Below are 26,425 nucleotides of genomic sequence, written 5' to 3' on the forward strand. Positions count from 1 at the left end.
GCGCCGGCCCCGCCGAAACGGTCATTACAGAGCGCGGAGGGAAAGCTGAAATCCAACCCGGCAGCGCGGGGCCAGCGCCGGCCGGGCGGCGGGAGCACGGTTTATGGTAACGTCTGGTCAGAGTTTCCACTGAACACCTCAGGCTTGCTGGGCTCTCGCATCAGCTCACATAAATTAAATTAAATAACATAAACTAAAATACTGCCTGAAAAGCATGTGCTCCATCCCCTCGCCGGGGTGTGAATATGTGTAAGTGGCTCCGCTGCTGCTGTGCCAGAAAAGCTGCTTTGTGGTGCATGGCCCTGGAGGCAGCAGGGGATGGGGACGGGGACAGGGATGGGGATGGGGACGGGGATGGGGAGGGTTGAGGCTGCCGTAGCAGCCCAACCATCCGGAGAGAAGCCGCCGCTCGTTTTCTTCACTGGCCCTCACAGAGCGCGGCAAAGTCACACGCTGGAACCCCCTGACAGCCCCGAGCCCAGGCTGGGCTTGCCAGCCCCGCTCTCGGGCACGGGGAGGGCAAGGAGGCGAGGGGCCCTGCCAGCCACAGGGGTGCAGCCCCCTCTCTCCTCCCCACCACGCCATGCCGTGTGCCGCCGCGGCGCGGGCAGGGAGCAGCCGGTGCCGGGCCACGTGCCGCCGCGGCGAGGGCAGCTTTGGGAGCGGGCAGGGCCGCGGCACCGCCCCGGCAGGTAACCCTATCCCCCCGCGCCGCCGCCCGCCAGGGAGGGACGCAGCCGAGGCTCCTGCTCCTGAAATTTATTTTAATGTAAACCTAGCTCTAAGGCAGCTTTTTCTCATTTTTAAACTATTTCATATCAATTCTTGGCCTGACATTTGTTTTCTTTGAGTGCGGTGGGGAGCGTGGTCGGCATTGCTGAGGATATCTCCTCAGGAATCTTGGCAGAGGCGGCTCCCTATCTTTGAAGAAACGGCAAATGCAAAACAGAAGGCAGATATTAGAGAAGCATAAACAATATTTTCCCCCTGCTAACCCCAGAAGCGGTGCAGCAGCCGGCTCAGCGACGCGGCGGTGGGGGGACCCCGCGCCCGGACCCCACCGGCGGCACAGCACCTGCTGGGGTTGACCCCCAGGGCACAGGCGGAGCGCGCCCCCCCCAGCCCTGCGTCAGGGCAGGTCCCCGTCCCCTGTGCAGAGACACGAGGCCAACCCGGTCCCCAAGGGCTGTGAGCGACCCGCCGGGACGGGGAGCAGTGGCAGCCGAGGAGAGGTCGTGCCGGGAGGGTTTGCAGTGGATGGGGGGGAGGCTGGTGCAGCCGGGGGTGCCCCCACCGGGGTCTTGCCCTGTTGAACTGGGCTCGGGGATCACTCCCCAAATGCTGAAACCCCAAGAAATCCCCGCTCCGAGGGCGAAGCTGGATTCACCGGCGGGTTGTCGCAGAGGCGTTCTGCGGAGGACGTGCACGGCGAAGGATGTGCGGCAGCGCGGGCGGCCCGGCCGGGCAGGATGCAGGCAGCAGCGTGGGCAGCAGCCAGGCACACGCAGGCTCACCTGGGGGTGTTGCGAAAAAGCTGGAAGAGGGGAGGAAACGGAGATCAAAGCACCCAGCAAAAGCAGGGAGACAGGATTTCAGCCCCTGACATTAAAATAAAATGACTGTTAGGATAAACACTGCAGGGCAGCTCCTCGTGCCGGGCAGCCCGGCTCACTGGCGGGGCGGAGGGTGGGGTGACGTTCCTTGGCGCTCCGCACACCAGAAGTTTTCGCAGCAGCTCACAAATTTGCCGTCGTATCTGGGCAGCTGGGAGAGCGGCGGAGGGCGGTGCTGGCGAGGAGCAGCGGTGCTCAGCCCGGGAAAACAACGACACGGGGGACACTGTGGTGGTAACGCCGTGCCGGGAACGAGCTACTGGCCAGTGCCACCAGCCCGGGGCACCGGGAGCGGGGTCTGGAGCTGCTGTCCCCGTGTGCTGCTCCGGAGCCTGTTTCCACCGTGGCGCGAGGCCGCGCTGGACGGAGCGTGCCCGTCCTGTGGCAGGGCAGGTGCTGCCATTGAGGGTCCTCGTTGCAACTGGAGCCGCCGTGGGGATTCTGGCAGGTGGTGAGAGGAGAGCCGGGCGTCGGGGCTGATGACCGGAGGGCTGGGATGGTGGCATTGGGGTCTGGAGCTGGAGAAGCTCCTGGACACGGTCACAAGGACGGGTCCTGCAGAGCAGCCGCTCGCTGCTTAAAACCTAATCCACTGAGGAATGAACACCCGTGGGTTCAGACCTGGCCTCTCCCCCTGTTCGCTCGGGCATTTCTGGTCACCTCCATCCCCACTCCCTAATTTTGCCCCAGTGATGGATCTTTAAGTGCCAAGGAAGTGGCTGAAGATGCTGCTGTGCTCGCTGTGGAGGCCTCGAGGGAAAGGGAAGAGATGCCCAGCTTAGGGCAAGGTCCTCCTGAGCGAGCTTTGAAGGCTCCGCGGGGCTCCTGACCTCGCATGGCAGCAGCTCCCCAGGGCCGCAGCTCCCCTTGTGCTGTTACAGCTCCCGCTGCTCCTCGATCACCCGCATCCCCCTTCTCAGGGCTTCCCTTCCCGCGGGCGCTGGTGCAGCCGCAGCGTCACTGCCTTTGCTCGGGCGATGCTCATGCGGGTGCAACGAGCTCCAGCAGCGCCAGGCTGCTCCATGCCGCGCCAGCGCCTCGGCTCTCGGCGGGGACAGCGTGGATGGGGACACGGGAGGTCGCTGGGGCATCCCTGCCCTGCGCATCCCAGCCCACGGCGCAGGCAGCAGCCCCCCGCACAAGCGATCCTGCCCGCTCTGATCACCCCTGCCCCAGAAGACTCTGGCCCGGATCACAGCTCGTTATAATTAAGCCGGTGACCCCAGCACGAGGCTGGAAGTTTAAATGTCTGCGGTTGATGGCCACTTGCCTGCAAATTCCCCGAGATGGGAATCGCTCTCTGCGGGTCCCTCCAGGCTTAGCAGATTTCTTTGCAAAACACCCGTTGCATTAGGAAACGCTGTTCCTGCGCAGGAGCTCCGAGGGCAAAGCGGTGCCCGGCCCACGGACCCCAGGTAGCCACCGTCTGCTTCCCGACAGAGCTCGTGTGTCCCCGGAGCGGGGCTGCTCCGGCTGAGTGACCTGGCCCGCGGCCCTCGGGGAGCGATGCCCTGAGGCGCCCACACCCCGCGGCCCTCCCTGGGGTGTCTGGGCAGATGCTCCCCATCCCACACCGGCATCCGGGTGCGAGAGGCTGAGCTCAGGTCGTGGCATGAGCCTGGGCTCACGCGTGCGGCTGGTTGCCCGAGCAGACCCTGGGAGAGAGTCTCTGGACTTGCCCAGCGGCTGCCGGGGCAGCACCAGGCACGGGACCCTCTGGCACCACCATCCTCGCTGTGCGCCCTGGCGCCAGCACTTGGCTCTCGCTCTGCTCTGGCTTTTGGCTATCAGAGACAGCGTCCCTGCTGGCCCCCGGGCAGGCCACCATCCCGCTGGGAGGAGGACGAGGAGGAGAGGGGAAGAAGAAGGAAAAAAAACGAATCCCCACAAAAATGTCTTCATAACAGGAAACGTCTCATAAAATACCTGTGGTTTGGCATGTGTGATCCGACTGGTCAAACTATGCACCTGGCAGGCAACCCTGCTATTAATGCTGCGCAGTCTGGTATTTCGGTGGAGCTGGGGCTGGCGGGGGGTGGGGGGGGAGAACGGGACCGGGGAGCTCAGGGTGCAGAAACCCTCCGTCGGGGCCGGGGTGAGGGGGGACACACGTCCCCTGGGTCTCGCTCGCCTCCGTGTGCACCCAGAGGGACACCCCAGCCATATTTTGGCGAGGGGACCACAGTGCCCCGGGGGTGCAGTGAGCCAGGCTGAGCCTTGCGCCACGGGCAGAAACCCAGCGCTTCCGCAGCTTTGGGCCAGGGTTTTCCACCTGGACCTGGGCCTGAGCCTGCTCAGGGCCGGAGATCCCTGTCCAGGTCTCCCAACGCTGCGGTGCCGGCCGTTCCCCGGGGTTGGCTTCGCCCCCGTGTGCACCCTTGGCTCCGGCCGCAGCCGGGCATGTCGGCAGCGCTCAGCCGGGGCTCGCCCGTGCTCGGCCGAGGAGTTTTGACAGCTGGAGGTGAGGGATTAAGCCCTGAGCTGTGACCTGCGGCGAGCTCAGGCCTTGCTGTGCTCCCGGCACGCACACGCGGAGGGTTGTTAATCCGCCTTAGCTGATCCCTGACCCGGCGGCTGCGGGATCAAGCGGTGGCACCGACCCTGTTGTCAGCACCGCTGCCGGACCCCGGGCTCCTCGGCTTTGGGCAGCGTGAACCGTGGGCAGCGTGAACCGTGGGCAGCATGAACCACGGGCAGGCTGCACCGCCCAGGCCCCCGCCGTGGCCAAGTGCCGGCCCGCCAGCGCGGCGCAGTGGGGCAGGGTGCGGTTCCCGCGCGCTGCCCGCTCTCGGCACATCGCAGACGGCTCCGGCGTGGCGGGAGGCGAGTCAGGACAGGGAGCAGAAATACCCGGGTTGGGTTTGCAGCGAGCTCTGTAGCAGCTCCCTGCAAACAGCTGTTTGAGCAGGGCCCGGTGTCCCACTGCCACCCGTCCCCCCCGCCGCAGCCCTCCCAGTGCCCTGGGTGCCCTGAGCTTCGCACGTGCCAGCTGGCCCGTGGCTACCGAGAGCGTCTCGGCCCGTGGCCTTTCCATCAGCCCTCCACCCCGCCCACCTCCGCAGCAGTTGCTAACGCAGCGGGAGTTAATTAGCATGGAGCACCCAGCCTCGGAGTTAATTTGGCTGCACCCCTTGCAGTGATACAGATGGACACGGCCAGCACCTGCCCCACGGGGCTGTGCCGAGCCGTGCCGAGCCGTCCCAGGCGCGGGCGCTGCAGGGGTGGCAGGAGGTTGCCTGCAGATGGGGTGGGGTGTTTTTCTTTCGTCAAGGAAAATGTTTTCTTGTTCCCTCTGCTGACGGGTGGGCGAGGCTCCGGGTCCGGCGGCGCGTACAGCAGCTTTTGGATCGGATCAGGTGTCATGCATTTAAGGACGGGCTCGTGCCAAGACTCTCCCGGCGCGCTCCAGCGCTGCTCAGCCGAGCTGCTGCCTGATGCCTTTGGCTTTCACGGCCCGGCCTACGGAAACAACGTGCTCGCTCTCTGTTTCAATAGCTCACTTTTCGTTTTTGACTGGTTTTATTATTATTTTTAAAGCATGTGTAGCGCAAAACAAATCATCTACCTCCCGCTGGAGTCAGTCCAGCCCTGTGTTGAGCTTGGAAAACCTCCCTGCTTTATTTTTTATTGTAAATGACCGGAGGATGGAGCGGCTCGATGGGACACGGCGGCGTCCAAGCTCGCGCTGCTCCAGCCCACCCACACGCGCCGGCTGCTTTCTCGGTGCTTTCTCTTCGCAGCGTCCACCCGAGCTGGGCACGCGTGCTCACCGCTCACCGCTCACCGCTCACCACAGCCCGTCAGCTTCTGCCGCGGTTTGCAGCGGTGGTGGCCGTGCCCCGTACTCCCGGCGTGCGGCACGGCGCAGGGGCCGGGGCCACGGCAGTGAGCGCATCGAAGGCCCCATCCGGGCTCATCCCCGTGCCCTAGAAAACCTCCATGGGGGCTGGTGCGGCCGCGGGTTTGTGGTGGGGACGGAGCCGGGGCGAGGGCCAGCGAGCAGCACGCCGCGCCCCGCACGGATCATGCTTTTATGGCCGGGTTTAAACAAGTTCTCCATTTTACTGACCTTCAACCACAATCGCAGATCCCCTGCGGATCACATATATTGACTTAAAAAATAATTAGCCTTGAAGGGAGCAGGCGCGGTGCCTGCCTGCCAGGCCCGTAATTAATATTTAAATAACAGGGGCCATAAATCAGCTGCAGTGAACAAGCCCCCGGTTGTGTGTGCGGGGGAAGCGTGCGGCCGTGTTGCTCGCAGGAAAGTCGCTGGGCCAGGCCCGGGAGTGTGACATGGACACTCTGGGGAGGGGGGGACGGTGTGGGGCGGCAGCAGTCCCATTCTGCTGGGAACGGCCGGGAGCTGAGTGCCGGGAGCGCGCCAGGAGCGCGCCAGGAGCTCGCCAGGCCGACCAGCACAAGCCACAGACTGTTTCTGGAGCGACAGGGGTGGCGCAGGCTCCGGCTGCCCAAGCCCCCGCGCTCCTGCGAGAACAAGGTGACATTTCTTGTCTCCTTTCTCATGCTTTAAGTGTGAGATTTTTTTTCCTTCTGCCGGAGCTTTCATTGCGTGCCAGGGGTTTTTAACACGTCTGCTCACCGACTGCCAGGGGAGCAGACACTCACACCGTTAGCGCGGCGGCAGCGCGCTCTGAAGCCGTGCCAGGGCTCTCCGTGCCGCACCGGCTGCAGCCGGGTCGGGCCCCCGCTCCCCCCGGAGCCGAGCAGTGTGGTGCTGCCCAGCCCCATCCCTGCTCCAGCGTCTCGGGGTAGGGGGAAAGGAAATCCCACAGTGCCGGGGGGCTGCGCTCGGGAGCCCCTGAAGCATCTCCCCTGCTCCAGGTGGGAAAAAATTGGCTCCTCGTGGGATTTCTGCTTGGCCGCAGCGGAGCAGCCCCCGGCCCCGCAGGGGGGTGGGCAGGCGTCACCCGGCCGCACCGTGAACCAGCCAACGTTTGCAACCTGCCCTGGGAGATGAGAACGTTGCACGGCTGCTCGTTGTGATTAATTATCATTTCATAACGCAGGAGATTTCAGGCATGAAAGAGCCTCTTCACAGGCACGTCGTGCACACTTTATCCATCATATGAGACTCCAGATGTTTCCATTTTATTCTTATTAAATCACCGCCTGGAGAGCCCGGGTAACGTGAGGCCTCCTGCCCTGGTGCCGGGCACCGTGGCGGGGGACGGCAAAGCACCAGAGACACCTTTTCCTTGAGGGATGGAGACACGCGCCTGGGGGTCTCAGACTCCTCCAAATTGTCCTCACGGCCCCTTGGGAGAACGGGAACAGGCGGAACAACCTGTCCAGACCCAGGGAGAACATGCGGGAGCTGAGCCTGTGTCTCGAGACGCCGGGTTACAGACGGCCGCCTCGGCACGGAGCAGGGGGACTCGATTTCGCATCTGGCGCGCAGCGAAATCGCGGCCGGAGCCAAAGCAGACAGATCACCTTGTCCTCCCTCTCCCTTCCCCCTGGCTCCGGTTTCCCCCCAGTCCCGTGTCCCTCCAAGGGCTGAGGTCTCGCAGAGGGACGGGGGGACATTTGCAAACACTTGGCAGCACCCAGCAGCAAGGGGCTGAGCCACCCCAGGGTGCTGCTCCCGTGACGTGGGCTCGAAGCAACGAGCAGCATCCCGTGAAAACGCGCCAGTCGAGGAGAGGAGCCGGGGTGAATAAGGCCCAGTTTGGAGCTGGGAAGGGAGGGAGGTAGAGATGGAGGCACAGGGGTCACACCAGGTAAGGAAAACAAATAAATAGCTGATTCAGGGGTTTGTTCTCCTCTTTTATTTAGCAGAAACTGTATTTTTACAGCTGCAATCCCTTAAAATGGGATTCTTTTTCCCTTAAACAAATCCTTGTAAAATAATGCTTCATAAAAATAAGCGTTCCTCTTCTCGACCCTGAAGACAGAAAAACACAAACGCCGGCAAGTCCCTCTCCGCGCCGCCAAGGAGGCTGACGGTGGCTGTCACATGTGTCCCTGGCTGTGCCCGCAGCGTGGCCGTGGCCTCCCCTCCAGGTGCCGCGGTGGGTACGGCCCATCCGCTGGGATGGGCAGAGCAGAGCTCCCCTCTGCCAGCATCCGCCGCGGCCGCCTGCATCCTCCCAGCGTCTGGGCTCCTTCGTGCCGCCAGCGGCAGAGCCAGGCCTGGCCCCGTCACCTCCGGCCCCAAGCGCAGCGCAGGCAGCAGGGACCTGGCTCCGGGGGCATTTACTGGGCAGGAGAGCGGCAGTCGAGGCTGCCTCACCCCCGGAGACCTCTGACAACCTGCCAAGCACTTGTAGCATCAGGAACAATCCCATGCCAGGGCTCCCCCCTTCCCTTAATTTGCTTTGTTTTAATTTGGGGGTTTTGGGGGGTTGTTTTTTCTCCAGGCTGCAGCTTTTTTTTCACTGCTGCTTCAGCAAAAGCGATTCAGGAAATTCCGATCAAATCCCGGCGCGCAGCAGCCCTGCCCCTGCTCCCCGGCGGGAGAGGCAGGAGCTTAATTCTCATTAATAACCACCACGGGTCAATTATTGTGAGAAGGAGGAAAACCGGCAAAGCTCTTCGGCATCACGTGTTATTTAAGCTTCTGAAAATAAATGTTCTTTGCAAATCAATCTGTTTGCAGCTCTGTGCGTGGAGCTGGCACAGAAAAAGTTGCTAGAGGGAAGGGATATTTAGAGAGGGTATTATTTTAAATAAACAGGCACTTAAGGCAGAGGCTGCTGCTCCCAAGTGCCGCAGCCCTCCCCTGGGCTTTACTGGCCGAGGGCTCCCGTCCCTCGCCCTCCCAGCGAGCCCCCGTCGCTGCCCGCCACGTGCTGTGGTTGAGCCACAATCACAGCAAGTCTGGGGCTCCAACACGGTGGTTTTGGTCCAGCACCCACCTGGGAGATGCAGCACCCGCCCCGCCGCTCCCGGGGCAGGCAGGGCTCCACGGTGGCAGCCGGAGCCGCCTGCAGCCGCCACAGCCAGGACGGACACGGCCTTTGTTAGAGGATGCGACAGCAACGCTTGGCGCAGCAGGCTGCGGTTTTCATGCTGCCTTTTTTCCCCCTCTTCTTATATATGTTAAAAATATAGAAGGGAAGCCTGACACAGGCATAACCCCAGACAAACGGGTACTGAGGCAGCCTCCGAAAGGCTCCGCTGGGTGCCCGTGGTTAATTAGTGCTCATAAACGTCTATTCATTGTGCATCTCCCAGCCGGCGCGTGTCGGGGAGGGCGAAGTGTTCAGGGCAGCCGCGGTCCAGAAAAATGCAAATTCAAGGGAGCCCCCGCTCCCACCGCGATCCTTCCTGGGGTCCCAGCTGATCCTCGCGGGACGGAGGGTGCAGACGGGGGTCGCGAGTGCCCACTCTCACTGTCGCTTCGTCCGCAGGAGCCGTGGGGAGCAGGATGCTGCCGGACGCCGCGGCGCTGCTGGTGGTGATGACGATGATGGCGGTCGGCCTTCGCTCGGCAGCGGGAGGAGGCGCGGCGGGCTACGCCCAAGTGAAGTACATGCAGCCCATGGTGAAGGGACCCCTGGGACCCCCCTTCCGCGAGGGCAAAGGGCAGTACCTGGGTAAGGGACGCGCTCTGCGGCGGGTGGGAGGACACGGGACATCTGCCAGCGCGGGGGGCAGGGGCCAGAGCGACCTGCAGCCATTGGGCACGTTGGTGCCCCCGTGGCCAAGGGCGCTGCTGCCCAAAGCACGTTCAGGTCTCCTTAACCCAGCACAGAAGGACAAGGATGGGCACAGAGAGGCTGTGCAGAGGGGTAGAGCCCTTTGCTCTCACTCTGGGAGTGGGTGCACAAAGGGGACCCCGAGCCTTTTGCTCCCACCCTCCTGCACGTTCGCTGGAGCTCTGAGGCGCAGCCCAGGTGCGGGAGCCCCGGCACTCGCCATCTCTCCCCCTCGCTGCTGCTAAACCCGAGCCCTCCCTGCGCGGCTTCTGCCACTCCTCCCCCTGTTCCCTTTGCCCCGTCTGCGTTTTGCACCAGCTGGGAAAAGCAAAAGGGCAGAGGCCAGAGGCAAGACCCAGCCTGGCGAGGGATGAGCGGGAGAGAGACGTTTCCTCCCTCGGAGAGCAGCGACCAGGAACTCCCTACACATTGAACCACTCCCCAGTGAGCGCGGGGTGCTGCACGGAGGGGTCCCTGCTCCGCACAGCCAGGCCGCCCGCGTCACAGCCAGCCCAGCCCCCACCTCTCGGAACCGCCTGCACACCGTCCCCTGCCCGCACACCGTCCCCTGCCTGCACACCCTCCCCTGCCTCCGCCGCAGCCCCATGTGCCTGCCCAGTTACGTCAGGAGGGTCCCGCAGTGCCCCGCACCGGGGGGTCATTAGCGTCAGTTAATTGCACACACCCCGCGGAACCGCTCAGGAACTTGGGGTCTTTGCAAACAGCAAGTGTTGAGCGTGACCGAGTTTCTCCGGCACTTCTTGGCTCATCAGGGGGTCCCTCTGCCACACCAGCCCCCTCCGAGTGCACCCGGAGCAGCAGCAGCAGCAGCACCAACACATCTTTGAGAGGGGGACGGCAGGGAGGGTCTAAGCCCTCTCCTTGATCCCAAACCCCGCGGTCCCCAATGCTCTCCACAGAGCCAGCCGCTGCTGGCAGCGCTGCGGGACGGGGCAGGGCTGGGGCTCGGCCGCCCGGACCCGCCAGGCCGGTGCTCGGCCCTCGGGAAGAGCCACCGGAGCCCTCCCCGTGGGTTCACACAGACCCGGACCCTCCGGGGAGCCGAAGTCTTGGCTCTGGGTGGAGAAACTGGAGAAGACTTGGCTGCTGGTGCCTGATTTACTGCTGGGCTGAATGGCTTATCAGGAGTTCAGCTCAGCACATATGTCAGAAAACACACAGCAAAACCTGGAGCCGAAGCACACTACGAGCCCCCCCGCCTCCCTGCCCCCTTCCCAGCTGTTGTAAAGCTGCTCCCTGAACCCCAGCCAGAGACAAAACCTTCCAGCGTAGTGCAGGAACGTTTCAGCTGCTGGTGGGACAGGATTCAAATATCTCCCTGCTGTTTTTCCTTCTTTTTTTCCCCTTCTTCCTATGCATCGGAGCAGCTTGCACTACCTCTGCGCTGCGCTGCTTGTTAACTGTGGTGGAGAGAGAAGTGAGTGCGCCGGGCTCTTCGCAAGGTGTGGGCTGGGTGTGAGCTTTGCCAGGTTACACCAGGCACGGGTTTGAGGAGACGCTGAGGCAGGGCAGAACATGGGAGTCCCCGGGACATCGCTCTCCTAAAACCCCTGGGAAAGAGAGGACAGGCAGGGGGATGCAGGCAGGGGGGCAGCTGCAGCTTGAGCCACCAGCTGTGGGACCACGTGGAGGCAGCCGATGCCTTGTGGATCCCACTGAGCTCCCATCTCTGCTTCACCTCTCATTTGGCAAGAAAAATCCCCGCTGGCCTGCTGCCCTGCTCAGGGAGCTCAGCTGACTCACCGTGCCGGCGCAGGGCTGTGCCGTGCCCCTGTGGGTTACCCCTGAGCCGGTGGGGAGCTGTGTGGGGGCCCCCCTGGGCTGCCCCAGCCTGGCCCTGTGGCTGGGACCCCCACTTGGGGGGCCAGGCCAGACCCCGGGGCTGTGCCCAGCTGCGGGTACCATCTAGTGAGAGACAGGGCTGGTTTCCTCAGGGTGCCAGACACCTTTTCTGACCCCAAAATAGATTCCCCAGGAGCACAGAGGCAGCTCTGGGCAGGAGATGCTGCTAAACACTAAAATGCTGACAGCATTTAAGTTGGGTTTTATTTTGCCTCGGTGCTGGCCGGGGTGCAGGGAGCCCAGCGCTTCCCTGTGCACGCGGGGAGCTGAGCCAGTGGCACCCCAGCTCAGGACAGCGATAAGGCACCGGCGATGCCCGGGGCGGGGGTTTATGCCAGGCGAGGGGGGGTGTTTCCCCTCCAGCGCCAGTACCAAGGGTTCACCCAGGGCAGCAGCCTCGGCCGCAGAGGTGGAGATGAGCTTTTCACCTCCCCAGGTGTGGGGGAGCTCAGCAGGGAGCCAAGGCCCTGCCTCTGCCCTGGGTTGTGCTGCCCAGGAGGTGGGAGCGGGCAGGGGCTGCCCAGCAGCCCCTGAGCAGGTGACCCCCACGTCCCACTGCTTTTAAAAGAGACTCCAAGCTGTGAGCCCCGTGGGGCTGCTGCTTGCGGCCAAGAGGCCTCCAGGTCCCTCAGCTCCTGCTCATGGAGAGACTCGGCTGCTTTCTGCACTCTGCTCCCATCCCCTGGCACGGCAGCTCCAGCTGCCAGGGCTGTGGCCGGGTCCTGCCCTGAGCGTCCCCGCGCGGCTCTGGGAAGACGGGATGAGAGATGCAGTAACACTGGTCCCACACAACGTCCCCGTGAGCCTGCGAAACTCACTCTCACGAGACAGGGCTTGGCAGCAGCGCTGGAACAAGCTCGGCCAGGCTCTGCCACGGAGCAGCCAACCTCTGCTTCCTGCAGCGTCGGCCAGACCCGCTGCTGCCGGCTCGTGGTGGGAACCGCTTCCCAGCGTGTTGGATTATTCATCTGCGGGCCAGTCCACGCTGCCGTGTCCCTCCTCCAGGTCCTTACACTTGGAGGCAGCTCCAGAGGGGCTGCAGGATGCGCCTGGGCATGTCTGTGCTCCTCAGGAGGTGAAAAGCTCTGTGGTGCCCAGGCGAGAGCTCGCAGGGGCTGCGCTCCTTCCCCTTCCCGCTGCCCCAGCTGGCTCCGCATTAGCATTCATGGCAGCTTTGTTCATGCTTCGAGGGGAACACATAACCCCATGCTGCTGCTGTGAAATGCAGAGCTCCGAGACATGCGCCTGTGGTAAGACATGGTCTTTTGAAATTGGATACCACTGGGGCTGCAATGTCCCAGTTTCTCTCCGCTAACGTCCCCGGTTTGGTTTTCCCGTCTGCTTTTTTGGCCGCCTGCAAGTTGGCAGCTCTCGCCTGGCGTTTCTCTTCGCTGCCTTGTGTGAGAGTGTGTGTGCTTTTTCCTTCCTTCGTGGGCTCAGCTGTAGATCCTTGTTCTGATTCCATGCAAAATGACCTAGAAAACTAATTCTTTTCAAACCATTGCAAGAAAAAAAAAAAGGGGGTGGGGGGTGGGGGAGAAAACACATTGAAATCATTTTCTGGAGAGAATTTTTTCCAGAATTCAAACCCCAGAAATCTGCTTTAGTGCAACACTTCACATCTCCCTTGCCTTCTTTCCCACACCGTTTTCTGGGGTGAGGAGCAGGAGGTTTGCAGAAATCCAGTGGCAATGTCATGACAGACAAGTATTTCCTTCGTCAAGACAGCCAAGTGACCTCTGTTACAGCCTAGGATGTGGGCCAGGCTTTGATATATAGATAAGCTCTGAAAATGTTTCCATTGCCAAAAGAAAAACAAGCAGGCACCAGGCCTGGGAATGGCCGGAGCTAACTGCTGTGCTTAGGAAAGGTAAAGCCACCTCTGATGCACCGGGAACGGTGCCGGCTGCCGCCACGGTTATTCTTTTCACATGTCTCAAATCTCCCCTAATCTTTTCCCGTTGACTGAGAAAATCTCTGTGTTGGCGGATCCTGGCGCTGCGGGTGTCCGTGCTCCCAAGGCCCGGCTCAGCTCTCTGAGTGCCCAGGCGGGGGCCGGGCTGGCAGAGCGCGGGGACCCCCCTGCCTCGTGTTCTGCTCCCAGACGGGATCCATTCCCAGCCCAGGAACTTGCCTGTACAGATCTTTTCCCAACTGGAATGATCTACCTTGGGCAGATTTGGTTCAAATTTGCCCAAGATGTCAAGGCCCTTTCCTCCACCCTTTGTATTTCTCATCGCAGTCCCATGTACGTGCAACTGCCAAGTATTTCCTTCATTTTAAGCTTCCCAAAAAAAGAGTTTGTCTGATTTATTCTTTCTCACCCACTTCCCGGTGTCACGTGGGAAGCAACACCCTGCCTGGGCCAGCCTCAAGCAGTTATTTATGCTCACGTCTGTGCTTTAAGTACCGAGCTGCGGTGGGCATGTAATCTGGCTCTCCTCGGCTTTGTAGTCTCTCAGCCCATTAGTTTCTTTCTTATATCCGTTTGCAAAAGACCTCTATAAATTCTTTAAATGTCAAGTGGTTACGGCCTATTCCCAGCTGGGCTGACTCATTTGGACGTAACTGAGGTTGCGTTTCCCTTGCAGCTATTGGCTTTTCCTCCATCCTCATTGCTTTTTCTTCTTTTTGGTGAGTTTTTCTCTGCCTTGCTGGACTCGGGAGCTGAGCCAGCCAGCACCGCGGGCATGTCTTAACCCATACACCAACCACCTCTTCGGTCTCTCAAGTACAAGTCCAAGAGTTTTCTTTTTAATCCAAAAGGATTAAAGGTCTCCCGAGGCCCTGGAGTCGAGGGATGGGGTAGAGGGATTATCCTCAGTCTTGGCTCGCTCTGTTGCCATCCTCTCGGCTGAGCCCAGGCAGGAGCGACTGAATCCCACGGTGCTTTCGAGGCTGCTGGGAGGTTTGAATCCAGCTCCGGAAAAAACCCCCCGCAGTAGGTCATGACAAAACATCACTGCCAGAGCCGACAGCAATCTTGTTGACACCCTCTATGGAGGGATGGATGGAGTAAGGCTTGGATTAGTACCCTGGGCTCTGGCCAAGGTCTTGCCTAAAAACAGTCCTGCTGATGTGGTGGCCCAGGAAGCCACTGTGGCTATTTCAGTAAGACCATTTCTAGAGAAGGGCACTCTTGCAAGTACAGAGCCAGGCAGCGCTGAAGGCCCTGGCTTTAACACCCTGAGGGCATCACGCGCCAGGCACACTCCGCTGGCCCCAGTAAAGCTCCGCCGGTCCCAGTAAAGCTCCATGTCTCCTCTCTCCACAGACATGCCACCGCTGCTGCCGATGGACCTCAAAGGGGAGCCAGGACCGCCAGGAAAGCCCGGCCCACGCGGACCCCCTGGGCCCCCCGGCTACCCAGGAAAACCAGGCACAGGAAAACCGGGAATGCACGGCCAGCCCGGGCCCGCCGGGCCCCCTGGCTTCTCGGGCATCGGGAAACCCGGCATCCCAGGACTCCCCGGAAAGGCGGGCATGAAAGGGATGCCTGGAGCCAAGGGCGAGCCCGGCATGCGAGGAGAGCAAGGGCCAAGAGGACTGCCCGGCCCCCCAGGGCTGCCGGGGCCCGCTGGCATCTCAGTCAATGGGAAGCCGGGCCCGCAGGGCGGCCCTGGCCTGCCCGGCTTTCGGGGCGAGCCTGGCCCAAAAGGAGAGCCGGGTCCCCGTGGAGAGCGCGGGATGAAGGGTGAAAATGGTGTGGGGAAACCAGGGTTACCGGGGCCCCGGGGGAACGGGGGCCCTCCTGGCCCTGCGGGGCCCCCAGGGCCCGTTGGCGTTGGAAAACCCGGCCTCGACGGCCTGCCGGGCGCGCCGGGGGAGAAGGGCGACATGGGCCCTCCGGGCGGGCCTGGCGTCAACGGGGAGCCCGGCCCCGTGGGGCCGCGGGGCCCCCCCGGCATCGACGGGATCGGTGTCCCGGGCGCCGCAGGGGTGCCAGGGATACAGGGCCCCATGGGACCAAAGGGAGAGCCAGGGATCCGCGGCCTCCCTGGTTTGCCGGGCCCGACGGGCTATGGGAAGCCGGGCCTGCCTGGCCTAAAAGGAGACCGCGGGCAGCCCGGGGTGCCGGGAGCCATCGGCGATAAGGGGGAACCCGGCGTTGATGGGGAGCCAGGGGAGCCAGGCCCTGCCGGCATCATCGGGCCGCCAGGCCCACCGGGGTCCATGGGCCTGCCGGGCAAGCACGGGCTACCCGGCTCCAAAGGGGACGTGGGGCCGAGCGGGCCCCCGGGCATGCCGGGGATGCGTGGCGACCAGGGCCCGAACGGCTTCGCGGGGAAGCCAGGGGTGCCGGGAGAAAGGGGCCTGCCCGGGTCACTGGGACCCCCCGGCCCAACAGGCCCCAAAGGAGAACCGGGGTTCATCGGCCTCCCAGGGGTACCAGGATTAACAGGCGGCCCCGGGCCAAAAGGGGATGGCGGGATCCCAGGGCAGCCGGGGCTGAGGGGCCCCTCCGGCATCCCGGGCTTGCAAGGACCCGCAGGTCCCATGGGGCCTCAGGGGTTACCGGGGCTGAAAGGGGAGCCGGGGCTCCCTGGGGTTCCCGGTGAGGGGAAGACTGGCGAGCCCGGCATGGCTGGACCCATCGGCCCCCCGGGAATGCCGGGAACGCCGGGGCTGAACGGGCCGCCAGGTCCACCGGGGCCACCCGGGCCGCCGGGAGCGCCCGGGGTGTTCGACGAGACGGGCATCGCGGGGCTGCACCTGCCCGACGGAGGCGTGGAGGGGGCCGTGCTGGGCAACGGCAAGCCGGGGAAGCCGCAGTACGGCCGAGGAGAGCTCTCCGCCCGGATCGCACCAGCCTTCACCGCCATCCTCACCTCCCCCTTCCCAGCGTCCGGCATGCCGGTCAAGTTTGACCGGACTTTGTATAATGGGCACAACGGCTACAACCCAGTCACCGGGATATTCACCTGCCCCGTATCCGGCATCTACTACTTTGCCTACCACGTGCATGTCAAAGGGACTAACGTTTGGGTGGCGCTTTATAAGAACAACGTGCCCGCCACCTACACCTACGACGAGTACAAAAAGGGCTACCTGGACCAGGCCTCGGGCAGTGCCGTGCTTGAACTGAAGGAGAACGACCAAGTCTGGGTACAAATGCCCTCGGACCAGGCCAACGGGTTGTACTCCACGGAATACATCCACTCCTCCTTCTCCGGGTTCCTGCTTTGCCCCACATAACAGCTGTTGGGCACATTTCCTTTTCACCCACTTTAGCCATAAACTGTCTTTTTTTTTTGATAAAAAAGTTTTTTAAAATTAATACAAAAAAGAAAAATCACTGGGAAGAACACGCAAGCTGTTGTCGTGGGACCTTGCTTCACGCTGTTTGATCCATGAGTCAAGAGGGTAACTAGAAAGGAGACTATCTTTCTTTCTTTCTTTTTTGAGGGAGGGAGAAGGGAGGGAGGGGAGTGACTTCCTCAGCAAAGCGCATTTGGAACAAGTTTTACCCTAGTGACTGTACATCAAACACAGGAACATGCTTGGGATGGCAAGGATCTGGCTCTGCAGTAAACTGCTCTGTGATCCAGAGAGGGTCGCCTGGAAGACCAGACCCTTCTGGTCTGCAATCAAGTGCCCTTGTTTCCCATTCTGAGTACTAGTTAAATAAATACAGCTGTTGTCATGGGTGGTGTATTTGCTAACCAGCACAGGGGCCCTAGGCACCTAACACAAACCTGTACAGCAGCAGATCCATGATGGATTGAGAAATTTCCTTCCCAAACCATCAGACGCCCAAGTTTCAGTCTCACTGATGCCTGTTTTTTCAGACTGGACTCTGAGGCCGTGTCCCGGATTCACCCCGGATTCAGTGCGGTTGGATTTGTAATCATAAAAAGTGGAACACTTTGCATAAGCACCTTCTTATAAGAAGTAAATATTATTTTTAACCCCCCCCCCCCAGCACCTTTAGGAATAAACACATCCAGCCACTGGTATGGGGGAGGATGACAGACGACCTATTCCAGAGCCGTTGAGGGAAGCTGGGACCCCTGGGATGAACAACGATCCTCTCTCTCGGGTTAATTCATCTACTGGCAAGTCCAAGGGCTAGTTCTGTCCTGCCTGTTTCTCTGCAGCCCAAAGACTTGCTTGGCCTTGGGAGCATCTTAGTCCTTGGCAACACAAGGATGGCACTGCAAGCCCGGCTTACGGTGCTTCTAGCCTGGTTTGATAGAAGGTTTAGTTATGCTTTCTTGAAAGTGCCACTTATGGACAACTTGCTTTTACTGTCTCACTATTTCGGGATGTGTAAACTTTTGCATTGGTATCCCCCCTTTCTCTGGGGACCTTTTAATTAAGAAAAAAATAGTGTTAGGTCTAACTTTCCATTCAGTCATTTTACAACGGTGCTATTATCTACTTAACAATGTTATTGACAAGTCTAGTGCAATATGTACCTGTAAAAGTGCACCATTTCAGGTGCCAATCTGTGACTTAGGTTAAAAAAAAAATTAATCACATTTGTCTGTTGTTACCACTTTGTCTCACTAATGCTTGAAATGTTACTGACCTGAGTATGAGCTACAAGGTTCTGGGGAAGGTGTGCACGGATCCTGACCACTCGGCTGCTCTGTCCTTCGCTAAGGCAGCGCCTGAACCCTGTTCCTTTGCAGATTTTCTCACGGTAGAACAGTCACGGCCACTTGCACTTACAGTAAAGTGATTCTTCCCATCCCAGGCGAGTAGCCCGCTGCTGAAGTTAATCCACATGCGTTACGCTGCATGTCCCTCCGCAAAGGCACATCCCTGAGAAAACAGCAACAATTTGGTCACCAGCTGAGCAACTATTACCCTTAAATTTTCCTAAAGCCTGTTCTATGGCCAAAGATGAGAAATGTAGCAAGAACGGGACTTGGGATTGTTCTCCAGACGGACTGTACAAGATATTTAAACAGATTTTCTTTCTCTGTTTCTGTTTTGTTTGTTTGTTTTTCTCCTTAAGCCTGTCCTGTGTTTCTGCCTCTTGCCATCCAGGGCTTCCCTGTAGAAACACACTTATCCCTGAAATTACGAAACACGAGAAGGACATTTAGTTGGAAGGCGAGCGCTTGAGCGACTGCCCCGCTGGGGCTGGCCTGTCCCCTTCCCGGGGACCTCACCCCACATAAAGCTGCAAGTTTCACGTAAAGATGAAACCACCTCAAGCTGAGAGGCTGCCCCGGGGCCTGATCCCACTGGACGTTTTTAGCTCCTGAGGTGGGGGGGTGTCAGGGCCGTGCGGGTTTTGATCGTAACAGGTTATTTCCCAGCAGGAACAGGGGCCGTACAAAGAGTCCCTAAGATCAGAAGTGGAAGCTCAGATGTTTTCTTCAAGGCTTGGGAGGGGAGGGTGCGAGGATGGGGCCTGCGTCTCCTTTACTGAATTGTCTTTCCTGTGGAGGAGAGCAGCGATGAACTGGAGCTGGTGCCACGCACGGCCCCGGGAGCCTCTCGCGCTCCAGCCACGCGCCGGGGCCGAACCTTCATCCTGTTACTCAAAGCAACTTATTTATACCGTGTCCTAACCTACATCCCATCTCTTCTTGTTCTGTCTTACTCAAAACTTCTTGTTCTAGCTGGCAAAATGACAAAAATACTCACTATAACCACGCCGAGACATTAACTCGTTCAGTGCTGTAGATATTGTTTTGCAATTTCACTTTCCCTTCATGTGCAGAGCATAACCCATAATCAACCTTCCGCAGCTATATAACCTCTTACACTTACACAGTAATGGAAAGGCAAAGATATTACACGCACATAGAGTTAGGCTAGGAAAAAAAAAACGATGCACAGGATGAGGGAGGCTGTTCACTAAACCGGACACTGTCAGGAAGAATTTTTTTTCTGGAGTACTGAGTACGTGATATTCACCAGCAGAAAGGATTATTTTCTGTCGTGTGTGTGAGCGCATGGGATTTTGGTTTCAATCACAATAATAAAAAAGGTTGGGTTGGATGAAGTATGTCTATTTTTAATTATGAAAACTGCATTACAATGTGCATTTTTATATACAAATTCTTACTATTTTTTTTAAATTTGCCTCTAGTATCTTCATTTCTAACCTAGTATATAGAGGTTTTTAGTTTTGTAAATACTTATTACATGCACTGTCTGTTATAGTAAAAAGTTGGTTTAAAATGCACTCTTTTTGTGATCAGAAACTGGCCTTCTCTTCAGAACTAAAACTACAGTACTTGATTGTATTGACAAAACATCAATAAAACTTATTGTATAAAAGGTGGGCTCAGCTGTGCCTCTGTCCTGCTATGAACGGGCTTGCCCAGCCTTGCTCGTTAGACCACGCACACAGACCTCTTGCAGTGTTTTTCTTTCTCAAAGCCAGCTCCCTTGTTCCCAGCAGTCCGGCAGATTTGCTAATTGATATTTAGGTAAGAAGGTACCGCGTGTCTCTTGTCATTAAGGAAAAGACTCCTGTCTCCAGAAGTTCATTTTTAAAAAAGGATGAAATCCAGACCCTTCCAGACTGGTAATTATTAATTTGAGGAATTTAAGTCAAAGTGTTGGGGATTCGCTTTCCCTTCTGTTTTTTCCACAATGCTTTTTTTTTTTTGCTCTGTTACACAACCATGTCTACAGCCAACCTCGGCGTCCCGAGCCGCAGACAGTCAGTTCAGCAGCGCACAGAGGAGATGGTGAATCACCTGTAAGGGAATCGCTCTCAGAGGCTGGAAGTATGAAGAATAAAGAGAAGAAAATATGTTTTCCTACCAGATCTCTTATCTGGAAGAGGAGATGTTCCTTAGAGGTGCTCCCCAAGCACACTGGCTGCCACGCAGGCAGGCTCCTTCGCAAGCTGACTCTGAAGAACAAGCCATTCTCCTGCTGCACGCTGCAGGGGCACCCAGCACAGGGCACCCAGCACAGGCCCTGTCTCTGCATGGTCATCGCACGCCGGACTCCGGCAGAACCTCCACGTGCTGCTCCTCGCTGCAAAGCGCCTGCGAAGGGAAAGGGCCTCTCCAAACCGCCCCACAACACCCACGATCGATGCTTCTGGCTCGCCCCGCTGCTAACTGGAACCACTCCTGGGCTCCCACAAGCTGCTGCCGCCCCTGACTGCTCACAGGCAGGAGTGGCCACCTGAAAGCTGATTTTTCAGCAGACTCCCAGTGCTAAAGCTCACCCCAAACAAAGCACGAGGCTGGGCTACACGCAAGGTGTCTCTACCCAGCGCCAAACAACTGCCACTCTGCTTTCTACAAAGATTTCAAGAAGCTGTAACAAAGTAGTTTCAGGTTGAGTCTTAAAGTGAAGTATGGGGTGGGGAGAAACAGCTCAGAGGTTCTCATACGGCTCCTCCTGATTTTGTATGGAAGCAAAATTTTATGGCTTGAATGAAAAGATGGGAGCAGCAGCTAATTAACAAAGGGAATTGAGTGATTTTATTTCTTTCCAAGAAAGTCAGAGCTAAATGTTTTGGTACACATTTAAATTCTGGCCTAAACCAAGCTAAATGTTTTAAACGGGAGCTCTTCTGCTCTTCATGAGTTCCAAATATTTAAATTATAAAGCTGCTTTAAAAGGAAAACATCTTCTTTTAAATAATTCTGTGAATATGTTCACACCTCTGGCAGTGTAACATGAAAAACCTGACATTGTACATCTGAGATCCGCAGCACAACACAAACATACAAGAGAGCAAAATTCCACGTGTTCTCAGGACAAGAATTCAGTTATACAAGAAAAACCCATTAAAGCATCACACAGAAGAGTGGCACCTGAAGGATGCAGACTACGGGGAAAACTGGGACAAGGCACGGCAGCCAGATTTTCCACGTGTGCACACGCAGCCCGACACGCAGCCACCGCGTGTGACACCGGCGGGGAGCGAGCGCTGCCCGAGAGAACGGGCACTTCCCGGTGGCACAAGAAATACTAGAGAAGTAAGAGAGAATTGTCACGTTCAAATTTATAAACATTTCCATATGATGACTGCTTGCCTCTTTCTTTTTGTTTTCAGTTATTAAAAAGCTTTCAACCCTTTCTAGACATGCCATACCCAAGCTGTCACTCCCCTTCTGACCAGCTCTATTGGGCCAAAGTTTTAAACTTGAAACTCTGGAACAACACAGCTTTGCTAGAATATTCTTAGCCACCAGTAGCAGCTTCAAATGCACAGACTCTTTTAAACTCTGATAAATTCTCCCCCAATTAACCTACTTTTCCCTTTGTTTTCAGATCATTCTTGCCAAGTAGAGAGTTTTAAGGCTGTGAGAAGTAACTCCTGCTTCCCGCTGAAGTCATTTTTGTCACTGACTGCAGCAGAACCAGGAATTCAGTCCTTGTCTAACACCAGGTTTCACAGCTATCTCCACCCACAGATATAAACAGCAATCCCACTCGGTGCTCTGGACATACGTAGGACAGCGTTAAAAATGCAGGATGCACGGATTAGGAACGAAGGAGTAGCTAGAGTAGCTGCAGCAATGTGAAGCCAGTCACGTGAGGGAAGAGGGCACCAACGGAGCAGGAATTTGTTACACCCTCTCCCAGCAGCGACGACGAGCCAACTGGGATTCTGTCTGCACGCACCAAGGGCACTTCTGACAGCGCCACTGGCCGTGCAAAGAAACCCCCTCTCTGACCTCCGGCACTTTTCATTCTGCCTTTAAGGAAGCGAACCTCTGCCCTGCAGCGTCCTCACTCAGCACAGGACCCGTCCCACCCCGCGGGATGTCCTCCGGGCTCTGCAGGGATGAGCCTCTCCGATGACTCCCGTCTCCGTCCCCGTCAGCTGAGTGCGAACTGGTGATCTAAGAGGGTGTGGAGCCTCTCAAAGCCACTGCAGGACAGGCCACTAACAACTGAAACAAAGGCCACGGCACACAGGAGTAGAGGAAAACAGCAAGAAAGTCAGAGAATTCATACACCCACCCTGTAAGTGTAATGACAAGATGGCATAAAGGCGGACAAAGCAAGAAGCAGAAGTCTTATGAAAAAGCAAACGCTCCTGTAGACTCCAGAGACGCCCCCGCTGTCCGAGGCGCCGCATGCAGCCACCTCCCAGCTGCGCTGTCACCGAAGGCCGCGTCCCCTCTCGCCAAAGCAGCTCGTGGTTCCAGCTCTCAACTCGCAGCAGCAGCGGCTCAGGCGGAGGCTCGCCGGGGTCTGCACGCGGCGCGGCCCCACCACCAAATTCCTGACCAGAAAAGCCGAGGTGGCCGCCCGCTTCGCCTTCAGAAAACACGCTCCCCCTCGGAGCTCAGAGCCGCTGGCAGTAGAGTTCATACAAGCTATTGGCCAGCTTCTGTGTCTCTTGGAAAGCTTCACAGCTCTGCTCCCAGCTCGGGGGTATCTGCTCCTCCCCGTAATAAGCCCCTGCAATGGCTCCTGCCATGGTGGCAATGGTGTCTGTGTCTCCACCCAGAGAGATACAGTAGATGATGGTCCTCTGCAGGTTGTTGTAGTGATCAGGAATGTCGGGGTCAGCCTCCATACAGCGCAAGAAGGAGTAAATTGCAGTAGGGACAGACCGCAAAGCAGCAATGCCGTTGCCTGTTAAGGAAACCCATCACCTTCAGCGCTGCAGAACACTTGTCCCCTCCTGCCCACAGACATGCCCTTTCCCCTCTAACTGCAACTTCCCACTGCCAGTTACCTCCAATACCGGCATCACTGATTTTAACCTGACAAAGTGCAAAAGGCACCTCCTCGGACCTACTCACGTCCTGGAGACCAGCTCCCTGCTATGCCAGTACAGACCGGCAACACACCCCCACCCGCTCCCGTCCGGGTGGAGATCTGACAGCCATTAAGACAAGAGATCTTAGAATATTAAGAAACATTATTCACAGTAAGTTTTTCTTAGCAAGACAGTTTCTTCCCAGCAATACAGAGGGGGAATCACTAGGTCAGACTCCGAGAACCACTGAGCACAGGCAGCCCTTCCAGCACGCTCTGTGCCCGACGGCAGCACAGGCCAAAGTGGCGAGGGGGGGGGAAGGACACAGCAACGGGGCGTGCGGAGTCAGTCCTGCTGCCAGCTTGTTCCTAATACTTGTGGTATGGAAGGTACTTACCTAACTCAAACAATACATCTGCTTTGGGAACACTGCTGAGCTCCAAAAATTCCTTTATTTTCTTGAGACACCTTGAAAACGGTAAATCCTCAAATCCCAGCCTGGAAACAAAGAGTACAATGAAGAAGCGAGAATGTGAAGAGCCAGAGTAAACTGTACACAGCTGAGTTAGTGCTCCTCGCAGCTACTTACGCTCGGGCGTCAGTAAGAGACTTATCATCTCCCTCGACGTCTTCCATGTGGCTGATGAGCTGCTCCAGGAAGGTCTCCTTGCTGAGCTCTCCCTGCAGGGCGAGGTGCACGGCCAGGGCCTGCAGGATGGCCCCGTTGTAGCCCAGGGAGTTGGCGTGGGTCACCTCAGCGCTCAGCCTGGCAAACTGCGAACGGAAACACGTCGTCAGCAAACCCACCCGTGAGACGTGGCGAGACTCTCCTGGCAGCAGGGACGCCCGGAGCCCAGGTGCCCAAAGGAGCCGAGAACTCCGGTACCTTCTTCACGTCCTGGACGTCAGAATACACGAGGGGGATGCCTGCCACCCTCATGGCACCGCCGTTGCCGTAGGAGCCTTTCCCGTTAAACTGGGCTCTTGCTGGTTCAAACACATCACTGCACTTGGGGCTCAGGAGCTTCTTGAAGACATTGACAACAGCCATCCCATAACCTCTATTGGGCTCCTTCTTGTACTCCTCAGCAAACCTGGTGCAGGCAAGAGAGCAGGAGTTACACAGGTGAGAAAAAGGCACAGGGTAGTTGGTGTGTTCCTGAAGTTTGTAAAGAGGTTGTATGAAGCCACTTGATAAAGTGAATTAACAACAGAGGGGTAATTCAGTGACAGTCAGGGTTCAAGTGACTCAGTCCTGCAGGAAAGAATCCGATTCCCAAAAACCGGTGTGAAAGGAGGAAAGGTTGTATAAACATCACCTTTCACAACCCACTTGTTTCCCTCTCAGCTTTGCCTTGAAATAGAAGCAAACTAGAAACATTTCCATGGGTCACAACCACAAAGAAAGTCTTTTGTTTGAGTTCAGTGGAAGAGCTTTCTAAACAAATAAATGTTCTCCCTTAAGTGGAACCAAATGCTACCAGGGCTGTGGATTCAAAAGGGAAATAGATCATAAAAAAACTGAAGCTGACCTCACTAATATTCACTAACTAAACTCAGGGAAATACAAACAAATAGCAACAAATAAACATGAAGGGCAACGCTTCTGACATTTCTAAGCACTGTCTTCCACAAAGGTGAGCATGCACACACGGCTGCGATACAGCATGTCCCATCCTGCTGCACTTTAAAGCCGCTCTGAGCCCACACGAAAGCTAACGGTGCTGTGTGTTCCAGGACACCGCAAAGCACACAATAAGTTACAGAATTAGCCATCACTTTTCTGATTTTTTTCCTCCACAGCAGCAACTTTGCTACAGCTGCTGTCCCCTTTTCACAGAAATGACAGCGATTGCAGAAATCTTAAGGAAGTTTTGCCTTCGCTAGCAAACATCAACAGCCTGGCCTCTGAAGGGGGCTGCAGGCCTTACCTCTTGGCCATATCAACTTCATCAAACTCCCGCTTGGCTAGCAGGGACTGCACCACCGACCTGCTCATGGCCGTGTCGTCCGTGTACGAAAGCGTTTCTAAAACAGAAGATCATAAACATAACGTGACCATCCAGGGACAAACTCTCCTCCTGTTCCCCACTGTCAGCACCTCCCTGCTCTCCAGCGCCTAGCTACCTGCGTAGCTGGATTAAAACATTACCAGGAGTTCCCCAGCACTTGCAGCTTGTCACTAGCCACGGTCACCAGAGTAAGAAGACACAGAGCAAGAGAGATGCATCCACAGCAAGAATGAGACTGAAGGCATTTCGAGAGTAATAAGAGCAAGAGAAAGCATTTGATATCCAGAGGCACGTATGGACAAACGAGACAAGTCTCTTTCTCAAGGAGTTTACAGCGAATGGGGACAAGCAGAGAAGAGAGAGCACGGCTGCACTTCTGGCCAAGACTGCGAGAGAATCAAGTGCCTTTAAGATCCTACTGGAAGGGTTTACAGGGCTTGTTGCGCAGCTCGGAAGCTGAGAGTTAAATAACCAATTCTGTGCTTCTCTTACTCTACTCCTTATCTATTTTTGGTACATCTGTTCCTGGCTGACACCCCTGCACTGTGACACCCCAGTTCCCCAGCTTCACTCGAGCAGCACAGGCTGAGCATAGCAAACCCCTGGTCCCTCCCCACCAGCCCTGTGCATTCAGGAACCAGGAGCTGCCCTGGGGCAGCCAGAAGCTGCTTCAGCAAGGTCACACTCAAGGGGGAGGGGAGGAAGGGGACCCCCAAACCCCACAGCACGGGCTCACACGCCAGAGCAAGGCTGGGGGGCAGCCACGGGTGTCCCAGGGGAGATGCCCCCTGTTGTGGTGAGGGGGACACCGGGTCTGGGGGTGCGAGAAGTGGCGGCGGGGACACACCCCCCCCCCAAAGCCTGACCCTGGGGGTGTTGGGAGCCAAATGGATACAGGGAAGGGGATGTGCTCCGCCCCGACCCCCCCCCCCTCCCGCCCCGCGGAGTTTCCCGCCCACCTCTACAGGCGCTGCCGGCCGGTTCCCCCTCCTCAGGCGGCCCGGGCGCCGGTTCCAGGCCTCGGAGGAAGCGCAGCAGGTCGGGCAGCTTCACGACGCTCCTGCCTTCAAAGACGGCGCCCAGACAATCACCCAACAACGCTCCGGCCAAACAGCCCCGGAATCGACCGGCTCCAGGCCGAGGCCGCGCCGCCGCCGCCCGCCCCGTTCCTGAGGCCGAACCCGCCGCCGCCGCCATTTTCTCCCGCGCCGCCGCCGCTCTCCTCCGGGCCGCCAGGGGGCGCTGTCCGCGGCTCCGCCGCGGACAGCGCCCCCTGGTGACCCGGAGGAGAGCGGCGGCGGCTGCTGCCTCATTTCCCCGCTTAGAGGAAGGGAAATTTTTCCTTTTCCCCCCCCCAATTTCTCATTATCAGAATTTAAACCGAGAGCCAGGAGTCCAACCCAGCGGAGCGTCATCTCCCCTAACTCTCAAGCCACTCAGCACGTGCCAGAGAAACAAATCACCTCCCGTTTTTTTTAACATCGCCCCAAAAAAAGCCAAACCGGGCTCCAGCTCTTGCTTTTGTAGCCGCTGGGCTAGCGGGCAAGGGGAAATCCCAGCCGAAACTTTTTACTTTCATTAAAGCGAACAGATTTGAGTCCGTGCCCCCCACAGAGCAGATCCGGC

General features: G+C 58.0%; 2 protein-coding genes across 2 annotated transcripts in view; one reads left to right on the top strand and one right to left on the bottom strand.

Moving 5' to 3' along the window:
* Positions 1–19,381, top strand: part of COL8A2 (collagen type VIII alpha 2 chain) — a 32,858-nt gene extending 13,477 nt beyond the window's left edge. The window contains exons 2-3 of the mRNA XM_074850648.1: positions 8,990–9,175; positions 14,415–19,381. Coding sequence (XP_074706749.1) covers positions 9,007–9,175; positions 14,415–16,336 — 2,091 coding nt within the window. The 5' untranslated portion in view covers positions 8,990–9,006 and the 3' untranslated portion in view covers positions 16,337–19,381. The remainder of the gene's footprint in view (positions 1–8,989; positions 9,176–14,414) is intronic.
* A 1,143-nt stretch (positions 19,382–20,524) lies between these two features.
* ADPRS (ADP-ribosylserine hydrolase) lies at positions 20,525–26,011 on the bottom strand. The gene is made up of 6 exons (XM_074850649.1): positions 25,759–26,011; positions 24,719–24,815; positions 23,674–23,881; positions 23,377–23,561; positions 23,185–23,285; positions 20,525–22,660 (listed from the first exon to the last, which is right to left on the bottom strand). The coding sequence occupies exons 1-6, from the start codon at positions 25,994–25,996 to the stop codon at positions 22,368–22,370; spliced, it is 1,122 nt and encodes a 373-aa protein (XP_074706750.1). The 5' UTR covers positions 25,997–26,011; the 3' UTR covers positions 20,525–22,367.
* Positions 26,012–26,425: the final 414 nt, after the last annotated feature.

This window comes from Strix aluco, chromosome 26, assembly GCF_031877795.1.
Source record: "Strix aluco isolate bStrAlu1 chromosome 26, bStrAlu1.hap1, whole genome shotgun sequence".
Taxonomy (NCBI): Eukaryota; Metazoa; Chordata; class Aves; order Strigiformes; family Strigidae; genus Strix; species Strix aluco.